At 41.8% G+C, this 23,736-nt stretch overlaps 2 protein-coding genes across 3 annotated transcripts in view; one reads left to right on the top strand and one right to left on the bottom strand.

Annotated features, from left to right (window-relative positions):
* jag1b (jagged canonical Notch ligand 1b) overlaps positions 1 to 14,254 on the top strand; it is a 66,618-nt gene extending 52,364 nt beyond the window's left edge. The window contains exons 15-26 of the mRNA XM_034185695.1: positions 148 to 261; positions 349 to 462; positions 2,108 to 2,221; positions 2,634 to 2,750; positions 3,412 to 3,439; positions 3,710 to 3,795; positions 4,414 to 4,527; positions 7,055 to 7,164; positions 10,461 to 10,700; positions 11,237 to 11,368; positions 11,535 to 11,676; positions 12,245 to 14,254. Of these exons, the coding sequence (XP_034041586.1) occupies positions 148 to 261; positions 349 to 462; positions 2,108 to 2,221; positions 2,634 to 2,750; positions 3,412 to 3,439; positions 3,710 to 3,795; positions 4,414 to 4,527; positions 7,055 to 7,164; positions 10,461 to 10,700; positions 11,237 to 11,368; positions 11,535 to 11,676; positions 12,245 to 12,726 (1,793 nt within the window). The 3' untranslated portion in view covers positions 12,727 to 14,254. The remainder of the gene's footprint in view (positions 1 to 147; positions 262 to 348; positions 463 to 2,107; positions 2,222 to 2,633; positions 2,751 to 3,411; positions 3,440 to 3,709; positions 3,796 to 4,413; positions 4,528 to 7,054; positions 7,165 to 10,460; positions 10,701 to 11,236; positions 11,369 to 11,534; positions 11,677 to 12,244) is intronic.
* Positions 14,255 to 14,376: 122 nt separating this feature from the next.
* The window catches only part of slx4ip (SLX4 interacting protein), a 139,609-nt gene continuing 130,249 nt past the window's right edge, over positions 14,377 to 23,736 (bottom strand). For both annotated transcript variants that reach the window (XM_034185696.1, XM_034185697.1), the window contains 2 exons: positions 16,404 to 16,510; positions 14,377 to 16,314 (listed from right to left, as the gene is read on the bottom strand). In XM_034185696.1, coding sequence (XP_034041587.1) covers positions 15,570 to 16,314; positions 16,404 to 16,510 — 852 coding nt within the window. In that variant the 3' untranslated portion in view covers positions 14,377 to 15,569. The remainder of the gene's footprint in view (positions 16,315 to 16,403; positions 16,511 to 23,736) is intronic.

The raw sequence follows: 23,736 nt of genomic DNA, 5'->3' as shown, positions 1-23,736 counted from the left end.
GAGGAGGGAGAAGTTTTAATCTGCCAGTGTTTCACCATTAACTCAAAGGCTGTTCAGCTCATGTGCACTTTTGCTTATCTTCCATAATGACCAGAATACATGCAGAATTTCAGATCGAAACCTTAAAACACTTTTCTTTGACCCCAGATATCAACGACTGCGAGAGCAATCCGTGCCGTAATGGAGGCACTTGCATCGATAAAGTCAGTGTGTACCAGTGCATCTGTGGCGACGGCTGGGAAGGGGAGCACTGTGAGATCAGTGAGTACGATTGCTCTTTTTCAGCATCGATGTCCTGTTTGATAGAACTTCTATAAACGATAACTCACCTTTTGATGTTTCCACTAGACATTGACGACTGCAGCACCAACCCCTGTCATAACGGAGGGACGTGTCGAGACCTGGTGACTGATTTCTTCTGCGAGTGCAAGAATGGCTGGAAGGGAAAGACTTGCCACTCCCGTAAGATCCTCTTTTGTCTTTTCCACGCCCGTGTAGTTTGCCTGTGCAGACTCATGGTTCAGTGCATCCAGAAAGTTTTCACAGCGCTGCACTTTTCCACTTTTTTATGTTACAGCCTTATTCCCTAATGGATGAAATCCATTTTCCCCCCTGAAAATTATACACGCAATACCCCATAATGATGTGAATTTTTTTGAAATTTTTGCAAATTTATTAAAAGTAAAGAAACTAAAATCACATGTACATAAGTATTCACAGCCTTTGGTATGAAATTCAAAATTGAGCTCAGGTACATCCTGTTTCCACTAATCATCCTTGAGATGTTTCTACAGCTTAATTGGAGTCCACCTGGGGTAAATTCAGTTGTTTGGACATGATTTGTGAAGACACACACCTGTCTACATATAAGGTCCCATAGTTGACAGTACAGGTCAGAGCACAAACCAAGCATGAAGTCAAAGGTAATTGTCTGTAGACCTCTGAGACAGCATTGTCTTGAGGCACAAATCTGGGGAAGGGTACAGAAACCTTTCTGCTGCTTTGAAAGTCCCAATGAGCAAATCATCCATAAAAGGAGGAAGTTTGGATCCACCAGGACTCTTGATATAGCTGGTGGCCCATCTATACTGAGCAGTCAGGAGAGAAGGGCCTTAGTCATGGAAGTGACCAAGAACACGATGGTCACTCAACCATCTGTATAGCAGTCTACCAATCAGGCCTGTAAGGTAGAGTGGCCAGACAACAGCCACTCCTTAGAAAAAGGCACATGGCAGTCTGCCTGGAGTTTGTCAAAAGGCACCTGAAGGACTCTCAGACCATGAGAAACAAAATTCTCTGGATTTTTGTCTTTGGTGTGAATACCAGGCGTCATGTTTGGAGGAAACCAGGCACCATCCCTACAGTGAAGCATGGTGTTGGCAGCATCATGCTGTGGGATGTTTTTCAGCGATGGGAACTGGGAAGACTAGTCAGGATTAAGGGAAAGATGAATTTCGCAATGTACAGAGACATCCTGGATGAAAACCTGCTCCAGCGCGCTCTTGACCTCAGGCTGGGGTGATGGTTCATCTTTCAGCAGGATAATGACCCTCAGCACAACACACTATCAAAGGGAGTGGCTTAGGACAACTTTGTGAATGTCCTTGAGTGGCCCAACCAGAGCCCAGACCCGAATCTGATTGAACATCTCTGGAGAGATCTGAAAATGGCTGTGCACCGACGCTCCCCATCCAACCTGATGGCAGTTGAGAGATGGTGCCCAAAGATAGGTGCAACAAGCTTGTGGCATCATATTCAAGAAGACTTGAGGCTGTAATTGCTGCCAAAGGTGCATCAACAGAGTATTGAGCAAAGGGTATCAATACTTATGTACATGTGACTTCCTCGTTTTTTATTTTTAATAAACTTGCCAAAAAAAAAAAAAAAACCTTTTCACGTCATTACGGGGCATTGTGAGTAGAATTTAAGGAAAAAAATTTCCTCCATTTTGGAACATGAAGTGTAGAAAATGTGAATTGCTGTGAATACTTTCTGGATGCACTGTATGTGATGGCTGTGTAATAATTACCCAGTATATGTGTTGTGTTTCTGCAGACTGACAAATGTACATTTTAAACTTCCTAAGACTTGTAAATTGTCCCTCCAGGGGAAAGCCAGTGCGATGAGGCAACATGCAACAATGGAGGCACCTGCCATGACGAGGGAGACACATTCCAGTGCAAGTGTTCTCCCGGGTGGGAGGGCACAACGTGTAATATCGGTGAGCCTCTCAGTCACAGCCGTTCAGTGTGATGTTTGTATAAACACGCACACAGGTGATCGGTGCGTGACAGAGCTCCTTCTCATCTCAGATATTAATAAGATCTGTCAGATCCCTGACGTTCACAGACAATTTTTATCCCTTCATTCTGTCAGCACTCCCTCCCTTCACGTCTCCCTTAGCCATGTCTCCTTCCCCTGTGAGTGCTGACAGATATCTGCTTAAAGTCCCTGATTGCACTGTGGTTACTTTTCAAAGCTGCAGAATGCAGATTCCCTTAGAGAAAGAAGTAACTCGACCAAAAAGCTACACCATCAGCAGTCTGCTGACACTAATGGTTTATGAGCAATAACTGCTCAGGTGATCCTCTTACTTCATGCTAACAATCTGGAATTTGTTTATTTTCTTACAGCAAAAAACTCGAGTTGTCTTCCAAACCCATGTGAGAATGGAGGAACATGCGTCGTGACCGGAGAATCTTTCACATGCGTCTGCAAGGAAGGCTGGGAGGGTCCCACGTGCACACAGAGTAAGTGCTCCTTAAGTGGTGGTTGGTGGAAGCTGACATGATAAACCTCCCTGTAACGGTGCAGCGCTGCATCTGGTTAAGCCTGACCTTTCCTTTTCCCTCCATTTTTCTCCCATCTCCTCTTGATCTCTACCTTTTTATTTTAAATTTGCCTGGCTGGTACCAGCCATGAGAGAACAGAGAGGAGGAGGAGGGAAGGAGAGCGTTGAACCTCAGGAAAGTGGAGACAGATGTTTTCTCTCCTCCACCACACACTCCTCTTTTCCCTCCCTCATTGTTGCATTCCTGCTCAAACAGTGACATGTCGGCGTGTTCTGCAGCCCTCTTCCATTTCTATGCCTTCGTTGGGATTCCCGGCCTAAACGCGTGCACGCCAAAACACAAGCATCCTGACGTTTGTAAGGGAGTGACAAACAGCTGGGGTGGGAACGATAGGTGTGGACGTGATTGCAGGGAGGAGGGTCTAGTTTTTGAAAGTGAGAGTCATTCCTAATTAATACTCATGTAATGCCAAGCAACTCAACATGTCTGAGCACACGCAAGCTCAGACGTGCTCTTTGACGTCACATGCTGTGAACACACTTGTGTATATGAGAAACAAACAGCAAACTCACTGCTCTGTCATTCCCTCCCTCTTTTTTCCCCTCCCACTCTCTTTCAGACACCAACGACTGCAGCCCTCACCCATGGTAAGTGGAAGCCAAACATCTCCTGCAGACTTTAGACTGACGTAAACAAGGTGCTAAGTGTTTCTCACCTGCAGGCTAAGAACCGGGCACAGTGTACCCACATCACTGTCATTTGGCTGACGCTGTACTGTGCACAACTGTATTTAGCCACACTCACTCCTGTGACATGTAATAACCATTTTTAGTTATTACATGTCGTGTGTGTGTGTGTATAAAAACAGGCTTCCAGAGATAAAAACTGATGCTGACCAGCCTTCCTTTGTTCTGCAGCTACAACAGTGGAACTTGTGTCGATGGGGATAACTGGTACCGATGTGAGTGCGCCCCAGGCTTCGCTGGTCCAGACTGTCGGATCAGTGAGTATTGACTTTGTCTCACTTATTCTCTTGATCCCTTGTTGAATTGTTGGGTGAAGCGGGCGTGGACCACAGGACCGTCGCCGTCATTCTAAATGGATGGTCTAGTCAGCCAATTATCCACGCTTTGGGCTGCAGGCCAGGCCAAGCCATTTCAAGTGTCACCACGCCGGGCCTCGCTGCTGTCCCTCGGGGAAACCGGCTTAGCAGGCCAACAGCTAATCAGCTATGCTCTCTGACACTGATTACACAGATTGTTTTCCTTCTTAAAGGCTTTCAGATGGCCACATTCTTTCCCATTGCAAAGCCTTTGTTCAGCTAAGTCCAGTCCTTAGTTCCTGCATACCTACTAATGATGCTGCTTTTAATAAAGTCACATGTATGAAGTGTCCGGGCTGATTTAAGGCATTTTGCTTGTTGTTGTGTTTTTTTTTGTTGTTTTTGTTTTTTTTTAACTAAGTGCTCTGTATGTGTCCACTGTTCAGATGACACATGGCTTCAGTGAATTTAGCCTAGGAATTAGATTTGTGTGCTTACTGCTAACCCAATATTTGTGCTGTCTGGCTGTGCGCCCCCTCCCCTACTTTTCTTTCTTATTGTTCCTCCCCTCTGTAACAGATATTAATGAGTGTCAGTCATCCCCATGTGCATTTGGTTCCACCTGTGTGGATGAAATCAATGGATATCGCTGCCTGTGCCCACCAGACAGGACAGGACCCCACTGTCACGAAGGTAAAAACATTTGACAGTTGTTTTTTTTTTTTGGGGGGGGGGGGGGGGGGGGTGCGCAATATGACTGTGATTTCACAGTGTAAATGAAATTATAAAGTAGTTATAACCACCACAAAAAAAAAGTGGCACCAGTCTAAGTCACATTCATTTTGGAAATGTGGTCAGACTGTTTTATGCAGCAATAAGCGAAATATAATTAATTGGCACATTATTTATAACACCATTGGACAGACTATCATAGGTGAAGTAAATATGCAGTACCATTAGACATCTGAAAACTTGCTATATATTTATTTTATTACAAAAACACTGCATTAGTAAGCAGGAGCTAAAGGGCTAATTGATGTTATAGTACCAGCTACAAAAATCTGAGTAAACTGCTTCTTGTGTTTTTATTCAATGTAGTTTAACATTTGAAAACACTTCTGTAAGACATTTTAAAAAAATAATAGCCTTAGCTTAGCCTAGCTGACCTGCCATTGCAGTTCTATGTTTCACATGGTCCAAGCAAGTGAAGAAGTATGAAAGTTATATTCTCTCTTTTTATTCGAGTATGGCCTTGCAGTTTGAGATCATGACTTATTAAATTCACTCCTCCTGTAAGACACAGAACACCTCTTTCAAATCTTTTTGGCTTATGGCAGTTGGGCATCCAGTTTAATGGGGCAAGGCCACTACCTTCTGGTTTGGAGTATGAATGGATGATTTTCAAGTTGCCGCTAGACAGCGCCTACGCGCATGCGCAATGACGTCACAACTCTATCCAGTTAGGGAGATGCAGTTTTGTTCAACAACAAGAACTGTCAAGAAACTCTGTCATGTGTGGAGGTAGGAACAGCCTTTTGAATGCTTGAATAATGATGTCAGTCACACAAAGAAATCAAATAATAGTGAAAACATGTTCATTACGGCCAGAATGTTGGTATTTTGGTCATTGAACTTTCCCAGCAACGAACCTCTGGCCCCACGGCATTAACGAAGGACTGTGAAGCCAAAACTAAACAATAAATCTGTAAGTTCGCATGCTGTCTGTGGCTGGAGAGGCTGTACGCACACACAAAACAGCTGTACACACAGCCATTGTCCATTACAGCACCTCGTACAGTATATTGGAGCAGCTTGTTATGTATGTAGACTATGGCATTTTGTCGTCATAGATAATACAGTATTTTTATTATATGTACAAGTTGCTTCAGGCTATGAGTTGCAGGACCTACAAAACTAGTAAACATCGGGGTGACATCGGGGTGAATGTGAGGCATAATTGTAATGCGCCTTGAGTGTCTGATGCAGATGGAAAAGCGCTATATAAATGCAGTCCATTTACCATTCCATTTAGTAAAAAATAAAAATTTTAAAAAGTGATGTATGAACCATAAAATGCAGTACTCTACAATGTTAATATAACATTTGATTCTCAAACATAAAAACACAAATCAGTGGCTCAGTGGAAAATTAAATTACATTATCAAGTGATACACCTCATTTGTAAGGAGAAAAAGTTTCCTTTGTAGGTGTGCTTGCTGCCTTGTACATGACATGAAGACAGTTGCCAATGATTTCTCAGTATAAAAAACCTGATGACACGCAACATCATTTTCATTCCACCTTCCAGGAGACAGCCTAAAAAGATATTCCATATTTAATCTACCATAAAAAGATATTTTTAAAGGTAAAAAAATGGTGACAACTTTGAAATAAATTTATTTTTAACAAGCAGCTGTAACACAAACCTACACGTTTGTTTCTTTGTGCATAATTAATTTTGTCCATGACTTCAGTAATTGCCATATGTCCTTTTTTAGAAACTGGTCTAAGGACAAAGTTTTTTTTTTTAGTTTAAATTGACAGGATACATAATCAAGATATGAATCTGATGCTCAAAGTGAACTTAAACAGAAATGAGTGTGTATTATGTTTTACTAATTTCCAGAAATCCATTACTTGACTGCATTCCTATATGCACAGGTAGAACATTTCTATATATACTTTACATTTAGTGCATGTATCCTGTGTATTATCTAAAATGTACTTTTGTATCTGCATATAATCCAGTCTAACCTAAAGACCAACAAAACATACAAACTGAAAATCAGTTATCGCTTGACAATTGTTTTATTACTTGATCATTTGAGAACTAAAGTAACTTTAGGTACTTGTAAACATTTGTTGGTATTTCAGAAATGATCGGTTTCTTCAAATGACACTAATTTTGGTATGGCTCCTTAATGTTTGTTTGTTTAAGCACAGACAAATGTGCCCCAAATCCTGCAGTTCAGCCCCCTTCACATCATTTTTGTGTTTTTCAAATTATGAACATGCACCATTTCAAAATAAAAACTATGCCATGGCGGTTTAAAAAAATGTGGGCATGCTGCTTTGCATGAGAAGAACTCTGAAGAAGTGCTTCTAATAAAAATCAGTACTGTCAGCTGAGCTGTAACTTTTTTTTTTTTAAACAATATGTAATTGCAGAAACACTTAAAATGCACTCTGATGTATTTTACTTTTGTTCCAATCGACACAGTGCTGAGAAAACCTTGTTCTGTCAACGGACACAACACCCCTGATGGACTCAAATGGGATGAAGATTGCAACACTTGTCAGTGTTCCAATGGAAATGTTGTGTGTACAAAGGTATGTTAAAACATTTTTGTCTCCTCATTTCTGTAGTTAAAAACAAAAACTGTCCCTCCAGTGAAGTGCTTGCGAGGCACATGACTTTGCTTACTGTTGGCAGAAGGGCTGAGGACCAAGGCCCTACTGTACATGGATTACTGTTTTAGCTGGATTAAATTGTTGACGTTCAGGCATGATCCCGGATCTTTCAGTTCTTCAAAACAGATGCTGGATTGGCGATCACATCGTGTGTAAAATGGAAAACTTGCTCTGGAGCAGCTTCCTTTGTTCAATGTAAACGGGATTAGATGACAGATGTAAAAGGCGCCTTTTTAAGAACTGTGCAATCATATGGCCGCCTTGTGGGAAGCACCAGTTGTGATAAGTACTTTATTAACAAGAACTGAACTCCAAGTGCAGGGAATATGCATGACTGTCGTAATCTTTTAATGTACTCTGAGCCATTAAAACTATAGATGTACTGTTCCAGTTGGGCAGCATGGTAGCTTAGTGGTTAACACTGTTGCGTCACAGCAAGAAGGTCGTGGGATCGCTTCCCACATGGAGTTTGTATGCTCTCCCCTTGTTCATGTGGATTCCCTCCAAAGACATGCAAGTTACGTGTTACACGAATTAGTGACTCTAAATTGACCATAGGTGTGTGTGAATGCTTTTGGCTGTCTATATGTGGCCCTGCAATAGACTGGCATCCTGTCTAGGGTGAGCCGGGCTCCAGCCCCACCGTGATGCTTGATTGGAGGTATAAAAAAATGACTGAATGCTCCACTTGAGAGATAATATTGTGTTCTGACATTATTATATTATCGTTCTATTAACCTTAATATTTCTGTATTTAACCTGTTCCCAGGGCCTTTTGTGTGTTGATACTAACCTTGAATATTGAAGAATAAATAAGACTGTGTAAATGATAAAAATCATTAGTGCAGAGAACACACAAAGCTTGTGACCATCAAAAATCGAAAGGACACATTTGTCACTTTTCATTGCTTTCTGCTTGGATTTTTTTTTTTTGTCTGATTTGTGCTGTACTTGACAGTTTTAGTAAGTGAACTATTACTGATATTTTTGACCACTTTTTGCCCTCCCAACCTTTGTATTGCTGTGAATCTTATAGTCACTTCTACACAGGCTCTGACGTCCATTGTAAAGCCACCTTGACAAGCAGTCTTGCGTGCCAATGAGTAAACGCGTCGTAAACTGTGCTAGGCCCTGCGCACAATGACACACACTGACACAGGCAGCATTTGTGAATAGGATGCGCAATGTTCAAGACTATTTCACACAAGTGGCACGAAATTGATGCGTGCCAGAAATTTTGAACATTTCAAAAGCCTCGCACAGTGTACTCATTGGCACACGAGATCGTGTTCCAGTGCGGGGATCAAATTTGTGCAAGTGTCAACGTGGCTAAAGATGTCCTTCAACACAAGCTGTTGCTCCACTCAGATGAACATTCCCTCCACTGTGTGTAGAGATCGGTGACTCCCTCACCCCATTGCATTCAGCTCTCTTCATCAACCTGAACATTTTCTCTCTCCCTACAAAAAGCCTATTAGCTCGATCAGGTTCTGCCCAGCCAATCAAGAGCTGACAGACACCTGACTGAACCAATCAGCTGTGGTTAGAGCATGTACATAGAAAATATGCCAGTTTGGGGGGGGGGGGGGGGGGGGGGGGGGGTCGCAGAGGACTGATGGGCCTTTCAGATTGAGCACACAGCGCACTCAACTTGCCGCGCACAGAATACACCCAGTTTAACTTTGACCACAGTGAGTTTTGCATCAAGCGGCGGTGCACGCTCCCAGAGGAGTGTCAGCAAGCTCTGTTTTTGCATCTCACCATGCTTCTCATTGAAAATAATGGGCTTTAGAGCGATGCACGCCAGGTTTGTGCACTCTGTGAAAGAATAAGAAAGAACTTTATTAATCCCTAAGGAAATTATGTAGGCCCTTGAGATTGGGAACCCCTTCCTTAGTAAATGACCATGGGGGCCTGTAACTGTGTCAGATGATTGACTCCAGCTTCAGATGGGCTCAAATAATCAAACTAACCAGATTCATAATAAGGATTAACAGATCTTGGATTATCTAAGTGGTGCATGAAGGTGTTTAATTCTGAGAACACACTTGGTGCAGATATCTGAGGTAGGCTTGCAGCAGCGCTGTTTCACAGGGTGGAGTTAACTCACGAGTGTCAAATTCTGTGCAGAGATGAGGCAGTTTGTTTTGAATAGACAAACAATGGTACTGTTAGAAATGGGTGTCGTATGTCATTTTACACTATGGAAGTATTGTTCTCACGATCATCTTCGTCTGGACGCCAGATACTGTTCTGGACTTTTCGTCCTGATACAGTTCCCCTCAGGAAGAATGGCATCATGGGATGAAAGTGATCAAGGACTGTGAGCTTTGGGCGACCATACTGAAACGTAGTCAGATGTGGAAACTCAGGGTTTTGGCTTTTGTTTGTGTGTTTTGTTTTTTTTTTGTTTTTTGGCTCTGTCACTTAAGTGTATCTTGTCAATTATCTTGAGACGGCAGAAAGACTTCTTAATATTCAAATACCATTGTATTGAGTAAGCATTATTCCTGACTTTAATTTAGATATTAAGTGTATAATTCTATATTTACAATATTTTTCCCCCTCAGATGGTGTAAAATTACTTCTACAGATAAAAGTATTAACTTTCACCAAGTATTTTTGATTGAGGATGTAGGTAACACACCTAAATGCTGAACGTTTTTGCTGTTTTTCCAGAATTAAATGGAGACCATTTTCTGCACCTTGAGGTATACAGCTTAACCGGTGAACTACTCAGAAACCAGATTAATTAATACAAAACCTCTGGGCATGGGCCTACAACAGAATTAACACTAACGCACACTGCAGTTGCACATGGTTCACGTTTCCAATGCAGAAGAATATCAGCTGATGGAGTCAGGCTCACCTTTCGTATCACAAGACTTGGATCAGACCGGAATGTTGCAAAAGTGCAGACATAGAAAATTGTCTACGTTTGTTTGGATATTTTCACCAAATTTATTGGAAAATCATACAAAACAAGAATGAACATCCTGAATCTAAAATGTGGAGGCAGAGTCTATATAACATTGTTCAGTGAGAGCTTTTATCTCTGTATTAAACTAAATGAGGATTGGATCATCGGATTTTATTTTTTGTGACTTGTATTTCTAGTCTCTCTCTCTCTCTATATATATATATAATTTTTTTTGGTTTTTTTTTGCGCACCTGCATCTTCTCAATAGTTTCTTCTCTCATATTTTAATCTCCAGATGTTGTGTGGTCCTCTGTCCTGCCATCTGGGTGCCAAAGGTCATGGCGTGTGTCCTTCAGGCCTGAACTGTGTCCCTATCAGGGAGGGTCACTGCTTTGTCAAGCCTTGTCAAGGCCTCGGAGAGTGCTGGCGCTCCAACCCTCCCCCACAGATTACCAAATGCCATCCGAGCTCCAGTTTCCAGGACAACAGCTGCGCCAACATTACCTTCACCTTCAACAAGGAGACCATGCCTCGAGTGAGTCACCTAGACACCAGAGCAGGAGATTGATTTTTCATGCCTCAGCTTTTCACTTCAATAGGAGCAGCAAGATCAGGCCATTCCTCATCCAAAAGAGGCCTCGTGAATAGCTTTATTTAAATGTTCTTGCAAGACAAAATTGGGGAAATTTCTCTCTTCTATCCCCTTGTGTTGTCTGCTGCATCCAAGTGTTAGTGTCCTGACAAACAGGCATTTCTGACTTTGCAGCCAATCCACTGTCAACCCAAATGCACTGTGAGATTACTTTAGGGATCATATGGATTTGAGCTAAACAGGACCACTGGCGACTCTGTCACCACACAAGATCACTCGCCAGTTGTCTAACAAGCATGACAGAGGATAGTGACAAGCCCATGAGCCTGTGGTCTTTAGACTCTAAATGATGTGGATCCTACCCAGATAGCATGTAGGACATACTGCCAAAACCTAGGCCAATCTCTGCCTTTATTTATGACTGCACTGTTTTTCTTGTAAATGAGCATTTTTACTTCATTTCTTTTGCTCGTGTGTAGAGCTTGACTGTGGAAGACGTCTGTAAGCAGCTGAGGCGCCTGTATGTGGTGAAGAATTTCTCCTTGGAGCATTCTGTGTCTATAACCTGTGACCCCTCATTCTCAGCAAGCAATGAAATCCATGTCTGCATCGTAAGTGCCTTGCCCCACCCACAAGTCCACCATGTGTTCATGTTCGCTCTTCAGTGTGTGCTAATTTGTATTTGTAGGTGTGTAAGGATGTGCTTTAGAGGGGTAAAGGATGTAACCACATCAGTCGAGATGTAGCTTAAAGCTTCAGTCTTCTTGGTACTTCTAGGCGACAGAGGACCATCGATTGGACAGGAGCCCTATTAAAGACATTACAGAACGGATAATCGACCTGGTTAGTAAACGCAACGGGAACAACACCATCATCACGGCCATCGCTGAGGTGCGCGTGCCAAGACCCAACAAACCCGGTATGAACAACCTCCAGTCTGTTACAAAAAAAGAACAACTTGCACACAGTTCATAAATCTGTTCAAACATGGGCTTATGTGAATGTGTAAAAATGGTTTGGAAGACTTTTTAAAAAAATAAGCTGCCTGGCCTTAAATGTGATGATTCCTCTGATATGAGCCAAGGGCCAAACAAGCAAAGTGTAAGGAGAGAAAAAAAAAAAAAAAAGAAGCTCAATCCTCCCTCAAATACTCGACAGCCCGTGTCTGCTCGCTTCAAAAGACTAACAAGGATTTGGCTGTAAGGACCAGAGCTGTTTGGCTACATGGCTCAGAATGTGCCTGGCTGGACTTGTAGGAAGACTCCCGCATGTGTCCACCATTCGTCATCATGATGACAGCAGACGACTGCAACGGCCAAATAGAAGCCGCCTCCTTTCCCGTTACAGACTCAGACATCAGCCTGAAATGACAATAACATGCTAATAGCTTAGCCAGCAATATACAAAGTAAATGTTCAGTTTTTGTCAGCACTTAATTCTTTTTTTGTGTATGTGTAACATCTGATGCGTGCTTCTTGTTTCTTCAGACTACCTCGTGCCCCTCCTCAGCTCCATATTCATCGGCATCTGGCTCGTCGCGTTGATCTTTATCTTACTGTGGTGGTGCATGCGCCGCCGGCGGAAACAGAGCAACCACAATGGCACGTCAGCCCCCAGCTCAGATGACAACACTACCAACAATGTGCGGGAACAGCTGAATCAGATCAAGAACCCCATAGAGAAGCACGTGGGCCTTACGGTGGCCATCAAAGACTATGAAAACAAGAACTCCATCATTGCCAAAATAAGGACAAATCATCCCGAGGGGGATGAAGACGACAAGGAGAGGCACTTACAGAAGGGCCGCTTCGCCAAACAACCGGCATACACGCTGGTGGAGAGGGACGAGAAGACGCCCATCTCTCATCCCAACTCCACATCCAGCAAACACCCTAATTGGACTAATAAACAGGATAACAGAGACTTGGAGACGGCAAACAGCATTAACAGAATGGACTACATTGTATAGCTGACAGCTGCGTTGCTGTGCAACCAAGCCTTATGTCTTCACACCCCGGTGGTGGGTGGAACAGGGGAACTCTGGCGTGTGTAGTTGGTAAACTGTCGTGTCAGCGTTGACCCCACAGTATTTTCAGATATTCCCGGTGTTAATTTAAGTTTTGACAAGCTGGCTTACACTGGCAGTGGCAGTTGCTTTGGATGGCTGGAAATACAAGGCACTGGTATGCGTTTCACTGTAGAACTAGATACAAAAGTGTCCTCTATGCATTTAATTTGCCTTTGTTTAGTGGACATGTGGAAGGGGCTTCTGATGTAATTGTTGTACAATGACTAAAACTTCCAGACGTGTTCAACACTAGTTAATTATTTTAGTATGCGTATGAATTCTTCCAGTTCTTGTTTGGAGAAAGTGCCTTTTCAGCTTTAGACTTGAGCAACTGTCAAAATGAGAAAAAAGATCAACTTTATTATTTATTTTTTATTTTGTTTGGGGGTGGGGGGGGGGGGGTGGGATAGGCTCAGTGTCAGCAGTTGCTGCCAATATGAAGAATTTGTCAGTTTAGAAAATGTAGATATGTACATTTTTTTAATTAATCATTGTGTATATTTGATTTATTAAATTAATAATCAAGAGCCTTAAGATATCATTCCTTTTTATTTATGTTCTGTCTAGTTTGAAGGTTTTGATAGCTGTGGAAGCTTACAGTTTCTTTCACTTTATTATTTTTCCAATGAAACCTATTGTAAAAGAGAAATTTCAAAGACGACAAAAGCGTGGCACTATTTGGCCTGAAATCCTTTTTTTGTTCGTTGTTTGACACTTCATCTTGTTGCCAGGAGCTTGATTGGTTAGGACAAAACATGGCTGAGTAGGACAGGCGTAGTGGCAGACATGTTGTTTGCCACTCTTGGATTTAAGGCAGGGGTATTCAATTCGTTCCAGAAAGGACCGAGAGGGTGCAGGTTCTCTTTTCAACAACCCACTCCACCAGGTGATTTCGCTGATTAACGTCACCTTGAGAAGATGGAACTAGTTAATCAGTGAAATCACCTGGTGGAGTGGGTTGTTGAAAAGAGAACCTGCACCCTCTCGGTCCTTTCTGGAACGAGTTGAATACCACCGATTTGAGAACAAAATCCTTTAGCAGTTTCAGTTTTCCCCCACAGATGTCTATCAAACTCCACTAAATCTATAAAGCGAGTGGCATCAGTGACACCAGAATTCCCATCTGCTTTATCAGCTAAATATCATAAGCTAGACCATGAGTACTTGAATGGCAGGGGGGCAATGGGAACACTGCAGAATTATTGGATAAATAACACTGCCTTGCTCTGCAAGAGTCTGCTGTGTTTCTGTGCACATCTTTTTTTTTTTTTTTTTAAATGAGGCTCTTAAAAGACAAACATGTTATCATTTGCTAACCCTTGGAGATCACGCCAACATTTTGTTCTACTTTGACTTGTTATGAACTTGAGAACTATGTGTTGATCTGGCAATATATTTTTGAAAGTCATATTTATTAAATATTTTCTACAAAAAGACAAAGTCGTCTTTTGTTCTGGAGAGCAAGTGTGGCTTCTGTGTCGACGCAAACATGTCTGTGCGTACGGATGGTTTCTCTTGAGACTTCAACAAGGCCTCTCTGTCCAAATGTGTTTACAGATAATTATGATGTAACAAGCCAAGACTTTAAAAAAGTACTCTTGCGTTACACATTTACCCTTGTCGTTATCTCTCTCTGCAAAAACCTTTCAAAGCAGTAGGTCAGAGAGGACTACGTGGACTACAATTTAACTGTAGTCTTCTGTAGAATCAGTTTAAAGGGATTAAAAGCAAGGGATTAACAACACCATGTGAGAAAGACTTAAACATATTAGGCCTTAAAAACACCGGGGTCATTTTCACTAATCCACTGTATTGTCAGTGCTCTGATAAGAACCAAATTGGATCAACAGGCCCTGTTAGCGATGAGTCATCCCGTCTCCAGTTATGCATCATTACAAATGGGGAAACTAACACACAAAAAAGAATCCACCCAAAAATAAATCCGATTTCCCGCAGATAATAATAAAAAAAATCATTTATTTAAACCATAAAATGATCAATCAAAATAATACAAACAGGCAACACTGTCATTAAGTGGGCTTTAAATGCCAGTTTTGAGGCATGCTGCTACCCAACAGCGCTCTAAATGGTCTGGGACAACATGGATAACCACACCCCTGTGGTGACTCTGGACCCTGACTAAATGCTGGGTTAAACCCCACCATCTATATTTTAACCGGTAACACTACAGCCAACCATCACCAGATCAAACCATTAAAGTTTTCATTGTCACCACATGTACAGATCCAGGACGTTAAATACTGAGAAGGTTGCACATTAATGAATTCTCAAAAAAAAAAAAAAATTTAACTGATGAAATAAATCTGGAAATGGCCATCAATCAGTCTTGAACTTCAGCAGGGAAATAGTTTCAGACACGTAGGAGCCAGTATTTCATACTAAAAGCCATGACGTACTGCATGGCTCCTGCCTGTCTGAAATTCCCAATCTCTAACACAAACCCAAATCTAAACTCCAGTTAAAGGTTTTGACTTTTCGTTTGTGTGAAGTTCTCACCCACTGCGACATAAGGGTTGATCATTTGGCCCAGCACTCATAACATGCTGTCATAACATGCATTAGGTGTGTGTGTGTGTGGTGTGTACTGTACGAACAGATAGGGTAGTAAAACATTTGTGTAAGTCATCTGAGGAGACTGGGGAGGAAAACATCACGCCTGACGCAGTATCATCTCTATATCGCTGTGGCGTCAGGCATCTTTACTGTAGCTCGTCTCTTCCCCCTCAGGACCTCTTCTGTCGTCGTAATCTGGACATTCTGGGCACAATTTCTCTCCCCTCCCCGCCTGTGGATCTGGAACTAATAGAGGAGCCTGAGGATGCAGGCTTGACAGATAGGCCCCTCAGACTTGCGGCCAGCCTGTTTTGGTTTGTCTGTGCCGTGTTATTGCTTGTGAGGGGGAGCCTCTGGGCCCGTTTCCCTGGAGTAAGCAGCTCTACTTCCAGTGTGGTTTTCTTGCACTCAGAGACTGGGAAAGCCTTGGACTCTGCCTTGGCTTTGACTGGAGGAAGGGGCGGCAGAGGAAGGTCATACTTGGATGTTTGTGAGGAGCATTCGATGGCGTGTGTTTGCATTGCGACTGGAGGGCTTCCAAGGCACGTCCTCTTGGTCTTGTGCATGTGAGGATCTCCCCCTGCGTCGCTCAGCTTACACCTCTTGTTCTTGCTGCTTTCCTGACTGATTTGAGTTTGACAGAGAACACCAGATGCCTCACCCGCATTAATGCTGTCTGGAAGATTATTCCCAGTCTGCTGGTCCTGAACCGGGTCCTGCTTTCCACGACTCCAAACAGGCTCAGTTGAGGCACTGGGGCAAGTTTGACACAGCGAAAGGGGGCAGGAAATCACCTTCTTCAGGCTAGCCTGTGACTCTCCTGGTTTTAGTTGCCCGTTCTGGTTGTTCAAAGTGGCTCTTTGCTCTCCTAAACTGGAAGTAGAGTGGTCTCGCTGGACACAAGCTTGTTGGGCTCTGAGAAGTTGAAAGGAAGAATTGAACAGACAGATGAGTGTCCTCTCTGACTATTGGGCTTGGAAAGTTCTGCATTAGATCATACTTACATCTTTTGAAGTGCAGTCTTCTTTGTTTTTGTGGGGCTGTGTGAAGGCTCTTGGGTTTCTCCCACTCTGGAAAAATATTCCGATCGGCTTTGTTCACTCAGTTCAGTCTGAAGAGGACAAACAGAATCGGTGTAAACAAAAAATATTTTTCCTGGCATCATTCAGGAAAGTTTGGCGCCACAGCAGACTGCTGTCATCTTCTGGTACTTTCAGACCCACACACACCCACTACGCCTAACCTGTTGGAAGGAGAAATGCCAATTAAGAAATTAAAAAAGCAAAATATGCCAAAATCATGAAGTAATTTATACAAATGTAGCTTTTGATTCTCCAGATGCTAATCTCAGACATTCCCTCTGACTGATTAGCTTTTAGCACTCTGACATTGGAAACTCTGGTACTTTTACATTAAGACGTTTTGCTACATTGCCTTCAGAGACACTTGGCAACGCCACAGTGAGCACAAAGACTTATTCTCCGACTAAACATTGTCCAAAGGAACCACCTCAAAGGCATATAAAAATAGTCACCAGGCTGCCATGATTGTGATGCATTTCGATTTCGATGCTGTGTTCTCAAACATTTGGAGTGACACTTAACGCCCGAGGCAAAATTTCTACACAGTGAAACCATGTTGACATGTTAAAGCAGCAATTAAGGAGATTCTGCAAGATGACTGAGCAAGCCAGGGGAAAAATGTAACTGAAGCATGACTATGGAAAAATGCTAAAGTAAGCAAAATATACACTGTAAATATGTTGGCGTAGCTGCAGTCATGATGGAAAGCAAAAGTTTGACCCACTTGACACTTTGGGGAATTTGGGACAGGAAGTTGTCATGACACATTTCAACTGCCATGGTTACCATAGAAGAAAGACCTACATAGGATACAATACAATATGATCTATTATAGAATATGCTTATGCACAGTCAGGAAAATTAAGACTCTGTTTGCCAGCTTTTGTTGAGTAACAATCCTTCAGCGCAAACAGTGCTTAACACGATGCTAACACCTTTTATCTTCATATGGCGGTAAGAAAATTAAACTCAATTGGCTCTGAGGCCTATGACTCCCCCCTGGATGGAATGACAGTCCAACAGAGGTTACTTTCCCCAGCCAAGGTCGGTACCCATGGACAGCTGGGTGGATTGGCACAATGCAGATTAAGGTTTAGACAAGGACACAGACAGGTAGTGTGACTGAGAATCATATCCACTTTTACTTAGTAGTAGTCCAGCTCCCTACCCACTGGACTACCTGCTCTACAGGTGACTGCACCCTGTCCGATGCCCGTGGAAGGCAATAAGAAGCATATGTGTGCCTGTATGTTTAAATGCATTACTCAACAACTCTTACTTCTAATGACATTGAATGCTTATTTGATTTTCTGCACTCTCCAATTACTCATACTGAAACTGATAGTCACTGAGAAATTACAGTGATCCAAGCTATGAATGGTTGGAATAAAGCTTTCAATCTTCTGTCATCGTTCATGTTGAAGAACAAGCACTCATGCTGTGCGTTGACACATCCACCACTGTACAGACCCACCCTGGGTGCCAACTGACACCTATAGTGGGTATCAGTTGGGTTATGTTGTTGAGGTCAGTGACTTGAGTGCCAAGAAAATGAACACTGACCTCGTCTTTGCAAATGATGCTGCAATCTTTGTAGAATCAATGGATGTTCTAGTTGAAGCACCTGTGCTCTAAATTATTCTTGGATGGTCATTAACTTTCTTAATGAATGCCTCACAGAATTCAATATTAACGGCTGTCCGATTATCTGGGACAAGAACAGCTGTTTGAACAACTCCATTATGTTTTTCAAATCAGACAAGTGCCACTTTTAATATAAAGCTGTCAAATTATTTATTTTAATCTACATCTTTAATATGGAACTCAACCAGGAACCGCAGGTACCAAAACGATCACAAAACATGCACTACAACAATGCACAAAAATCTAAAATTAAAGAGCCAATAACACAGAAAGATGTGACTTATTTTTATGTTTTTATCTCTTCAAAAGGCATTTTTTGACAGGTGGAACTTATACATCAGTGCCAGTTATACTCCGAAAAATACAGTACGTTTTCTTTCAGACTGCGGCTGGTGACCTAATTGAGGGATCATTCACATCTTGAAAACACTGTTGTGTTTTAGAACTCACATTACATAATACGATGCTAACGTTAGCATGTGGTGAATGTGTGTACTGCCTCTGATCAGGGAATTTATAAAACCCTGTGAAAATCAAGTGTTCAGGTTTGTGCAGGAAAAAAAGACAAAAACAAAACATCTACCGTAAAAAAAAAAAAAAAAAACAGCAGAAAATGATGGATAAAGTTTATGTTAAGAATTAAACAGAATATCACAGTTTTTAACAGAAAGTAGCATATGGTTCTCAGTTTTTATTTTACTTAAAAATGAAACATGGCACCAGCACATACAGTAGTGTTCAGAATAATAGTAGTGCTATGTGACTAAAAAGATTAATCCAGGTTTTGAGTATATTTCTTATTGTTACATGGGAAACAAGGTATCACTAGATTCAGTAGATTCTCACAAATCCAACAAGACCAAGCATTCATGATATGCACATTCTTAAGGCTATGAAATTGGGCTATTAGTAAAAAAAAGTAGAAAAGGGGGTGTTCACAGTAATAGTAGTGTGGCATTCAGTCAGTGAGTTAGTCAATTCTGTGGAACAAATAGATGTGAATCAGGTGTCCCCTATTTAAGGATGAAGCCAGCACCTGTTGAACATGCTTTTCTCTTTGAAAGCCTGAGGAAAATGGGACGTTCAAGACATTGTTCAGAAGAACAGCGTAGTTTGATTAAAAAGTTGATTGGAGAGGGGGAAAACTTATACGCAGGTGCAAAAAATTATAGGCTGTTCATCTACAATGATCTCTAATGCTTTAAAATGGACAAAAAAACCAGAGACTCGTGGAAGAAAACGGAAAACAACCATCAAAATGGATAGAAGAATAACCAGAATGGCAAAGGCTCACCCATTGATCAGCTCCAGGATGATCAAAGACAGTCTGGAGTTACCTGTAAGTGCTGTGACAGTTAGAAGACACCTGTGTGAAGCTAATTTATTTGCAAGAATCCCCCGCAAAGTCCCTCTGTTAAATAAAAGACGTGCAGAAGAGGTTACAATTTGCCAAAGAACACATCAATTGGCCTAAAGAGAAATGGAGGAATATTTTGTGGAATGATGAGAGTAAAATTGTTCTTTTTGGGTCCAAGGGCCGCAGACAGTTTGTGAGATGACCCCCAAACTCTGAATTCAAGCCACAGTTCACAGTGAAGACAGTGAAACAGGGTGGTGCAAGCATCATGATATGGGCATGTTTCTCCTACTATGGTGTTGGGCCTATATATCGCATACCAGGTATCATGGATTAGTTTGGATATGTCAAAATACTTGAAGAGGTCATGTTGCCTTATGCTGAAGAGGACATGCCCTTGAAATGGGTGTTTCAACAAGAAATTGACCCCAAGCACACTAGTAAACGAGCAGAATCTTTGTTCCAAACAAACAAAATGAATGCCTCACAGATGTGAAGAAATCATGAAAAACTGTGGTTATACAACTAAATACTAGTTTAGTGATTCACAGGATTGCTTAAAAAGCAGTTTGAACATAATAGTTTTGAGTTTGTAGCGTCAACAGCAGATGCTGCTATTATTGTGAACACCCCCTTTCTACTTTTTTTTTTTACTAATAGCCCAATTTCATAGCCTTAAGAGTGTGTATATCATGAATGCTTGGTCTTGTTGGATTTGTGAGAATCTACTGAATCTACTGGTACCTTGTTTCTCATGTAACAATAAGAAATATACTCAAAACCTGGATTAATCTTTTTAGTCACACAGCACTACTATTATTCTGAACACTACTGTAATTTCGTTTTCAGTCACGTTTAAGAAAATTCCAAATTTTTCATGGATGAATTCTAAAATTTTAACCATGTAATCACAAATGTATAATTTGCAAATGATGCATTTAGAGCAGAACCAGATGTTATTTGTCATATTTTTGGTTTGTATCTACAAGTAGGCCATCTTAATAAGAGTAAGACACTGTCAAAAGTCAAATGACTGCCAGAAAAAGCTGGCAAACAAAAGCATTTAAGTAAAATGTTCAAATACAAATTAAGTGAAAATAATACATTTGTATTCTGACAGCGACTAAACATTTATAATGATAAATTACTTACTTCTTGGCCGAAAGCTTTGCAAGTTTGATTTTCAATAAATTTACATGTACAAATGTGATTAAAAATTTATAATGATAAATCACTTATTGCTTGAATTCTCATCTTGGGCTTTCAGCCTTTCTGCTGCATCAGTCTGACGTCCAGTAAATGATGGTTATTTTTCATTTGTGGAAAATGTGTCACACCTGCACCACAGCTGCATGTACATACAGCTGCTCAAGTGGTTTGTTCATTCTGTCTGAAGTTTCAGAAAAACTGGAAAATCCTAGATTCAAATCTGGTACTTTGCACCAAACTGCACCATTTTTCACCTTAAATTTCAAAATTTTTGGCAGCAGAAGACCTGCAATATTTACAATCAGACCTACAAGACAAAAAAAAAAAAGGCGTTGCATCCATAAGTGGGTTTAGAAAATGGATGGACTTCTTTGTATGGTACCACTGTGTGAAGTGTCACTGAAATAACGGTTTAGGAAGAGATATACTTTATAAAATTGTCAACTTTTTTGACAATTGCTTAATTGATTACAATGTTTAGTGACAAAAGTGCCAAACACTGGTTAAATATTATCTTAAATCTTAAATTATTCTTGGTTGGCCATTACAGTTCATTGTGTTAAAAATTCAATATGTCTGATTGCTTTGAAGCCTTCAATATCAATGGATGATACGGGACCCTCTGAGGCAAAATGGGAAGCAAGCCAGAGCACGAACCTCACCAACAAGTGCCCTGAACAGGCCACTAATAAAGGTTCATCGCAGGTATTCTCCTTGACTCAGCCAGAACAAACTGAAGCTTTGGGAGAAAATAATCAGTGATGGTAATATAGCAAGCAGAACTTGAAGCCCAAGAGCTTCCCACTTGATTCCAAAATAACTGCATCAGAAAAGTGGGTGAAAGGAGGCCAGAGTGGCACTGGTTCAAAGTCTGACTGAATACTCATTTTTAGAACATAATCAGGCATGAACACCCCCCCCCCCCCCCCCCAACTTGAATCCAATAAAGAAGCTGGGTCCCCCAGCTTGTGATATGCTAATGGTTACACGTTAGCCCACATTTGCATACGCACGCACGCACACACACACACACACACACACACACACACACACACACACACACACACACACACACACACACACACACACACACACACACACACACACACACACACACACACACACACACACACACAGACGATTCATTCCAGTTTTTGTTTGTCTGACTGCTTTTGGCAAACATTAACAGGTACACGTATAACTTTAGTTACAGTCTCCCAAACCTCTCTTCTCTTTGGTTCATCGAAAGAAAATAATGATCTTTTTAATTACTTTGGATTATCCAGTAAGTGAGCTATGAGGTAATGTAACATGTGCACTTGTAATTTTGACAAACTCAGAATGTTGGATCCCCCTGAAGAGCTGAAACCTCTCAATTTTTCAGATTAGTAGCATTCAAAAATAGTTGCTAAAACAATCAATGTACAAGCTAAGACTGGAAAAGCCAGTATGTAGTTAACTGCTCCATATAATGGGAACATTAAAATCCTTGACTCACATTTCAAGACACTAGAGAAAACATGACCTGATTCACAAGGGAACAGGAGTAATTGTCCCAAGCTGCAAGGACAAGTTTGTGTATTGTGGTTTACTGAGTGTTGAGATCTAGTAATTGCACTAAGGTCTGCGGTGTGGTGGACAGCATAAACAGGACAGAGGGGAGTGGATTAGGAGACAAAGAGACAAGCAAGTTGTTAGACATGACAAAAAAAAGAGATGCAGCAGTGCAGACTGAAAGAGGGAAAGTTTAAAGGAGAGCACAACAAAGGACCCCCACCCCACCTCCCCTACCCCAAGGGTCACAACCCCTGACCTGAACAGACTCTGCAACATGCCCACAAAAGCAAGAATCCTCACAAAGGAAGTTCTCCACAGACGGGTCTTTGTGCATAGAGACAGAGTCATGGCAGAGTGTGGGCAGAGGCTGTGTCTTCATGCTTTATCTCACACCCAAAGCCACAGCTCGCCTTGATTTAGGACAGCAACACACATCTGCACATAAACATGTATGTGCGTAAGCACCCACCGACCGCCTACACGCGCAACAACAATGCTGAGAAAGATGTGGGTGCGCGACCATTTGCATCGGACTGCCTTGATATGTATCCTCATCTGTTTAATATGAACGAATGCCGTTTGAAAAAGAACTTAAAAGAAAAAACAACATGAAGGCAATGGGAGGTTCTCTGAGAAAGTTTAGTGTCTTTCTGTTCCTGCTGGCACATGATCAAAAGACAGTGGAAGAACAGAGAATGGAGAAAAAGGAAGGGGTTGGACATACATAACAAGTAGGAGACAGAGTAAAGAATGAAACAGAGAGAGAGAGAGAGAGAGAGAGAGAGAGAGAGAGAGAGAGAGAGAGAGAGACGGTGGATAAATGTGATAGTGACTGACATAAAGCCATACGGATTGAATGTCTAAGTATCGTGTTAGCAGTGGTCTGATCGCCACGAAAAAGGAGGCAACACTCGTAAATAATGTCCATCAACCGGCTCCTCAGCAACAAAAACAGTTAACCTCCTCAATGCCAGTCAGTCTGCTCGCCCCCACACAACGCTGCATAACAGCTCTCGTGATGCAACAATGTGGACTAACAATGCCCCCCCAACTGGAGCCTCCGCCACAATGAGCCCTGCCACCGGAGTGCAACAGACAGCACATCTGGACGTCAGACTGCAGAGATAACTCCGGCAACATGTTGAGCAGGGAAATAAATCAGCCAGTTTACTGATTCTAATTACCTTCCTCCATTCTGAGTGGATGATGGAAATAACTTAAAATAAATTAATAAAACATAACGAGCTAAGGCTCCATAAAGCACAGCAAAAGTACCATTTCTCATCGAAGACAAGGTAGGAACACAGACAGAAATATGATGGTCCTTGTCCAGTATAGCTGCTCTTCAAAGTGATGTACAGTTTGAGTAAAGATGCTCCGTGAGCTGGACGGTTTCATTTCCGAGTGCTTTGTTCTGGCCTCGGCTGCGTCTGAAGGGCTGAAGTCTTTTGTGGGACACAGCTCTTAGAAGGGTGCAAACCCTGAACT

The sequence above is a fragment of the Thalassophryne amazonica genome, chromosome 13 (assembly GCF_902500255.1).
Source record: "Thalassophryne amazonica chromosome 13, fThaAma1.1, whole genome shotgun sequence".
Lineage (NCBI taxonomy): Eukaryota > Metazoa > Chordata > Actinopteri > Batrachoidiformes > Batrachoididae > Thalassophryne > Thalassophryne amazonica.
Note: the sequence above shows the minus strand (reverse complement) of the source record. Positions and strands in the feature narration are given on the sequence as shown.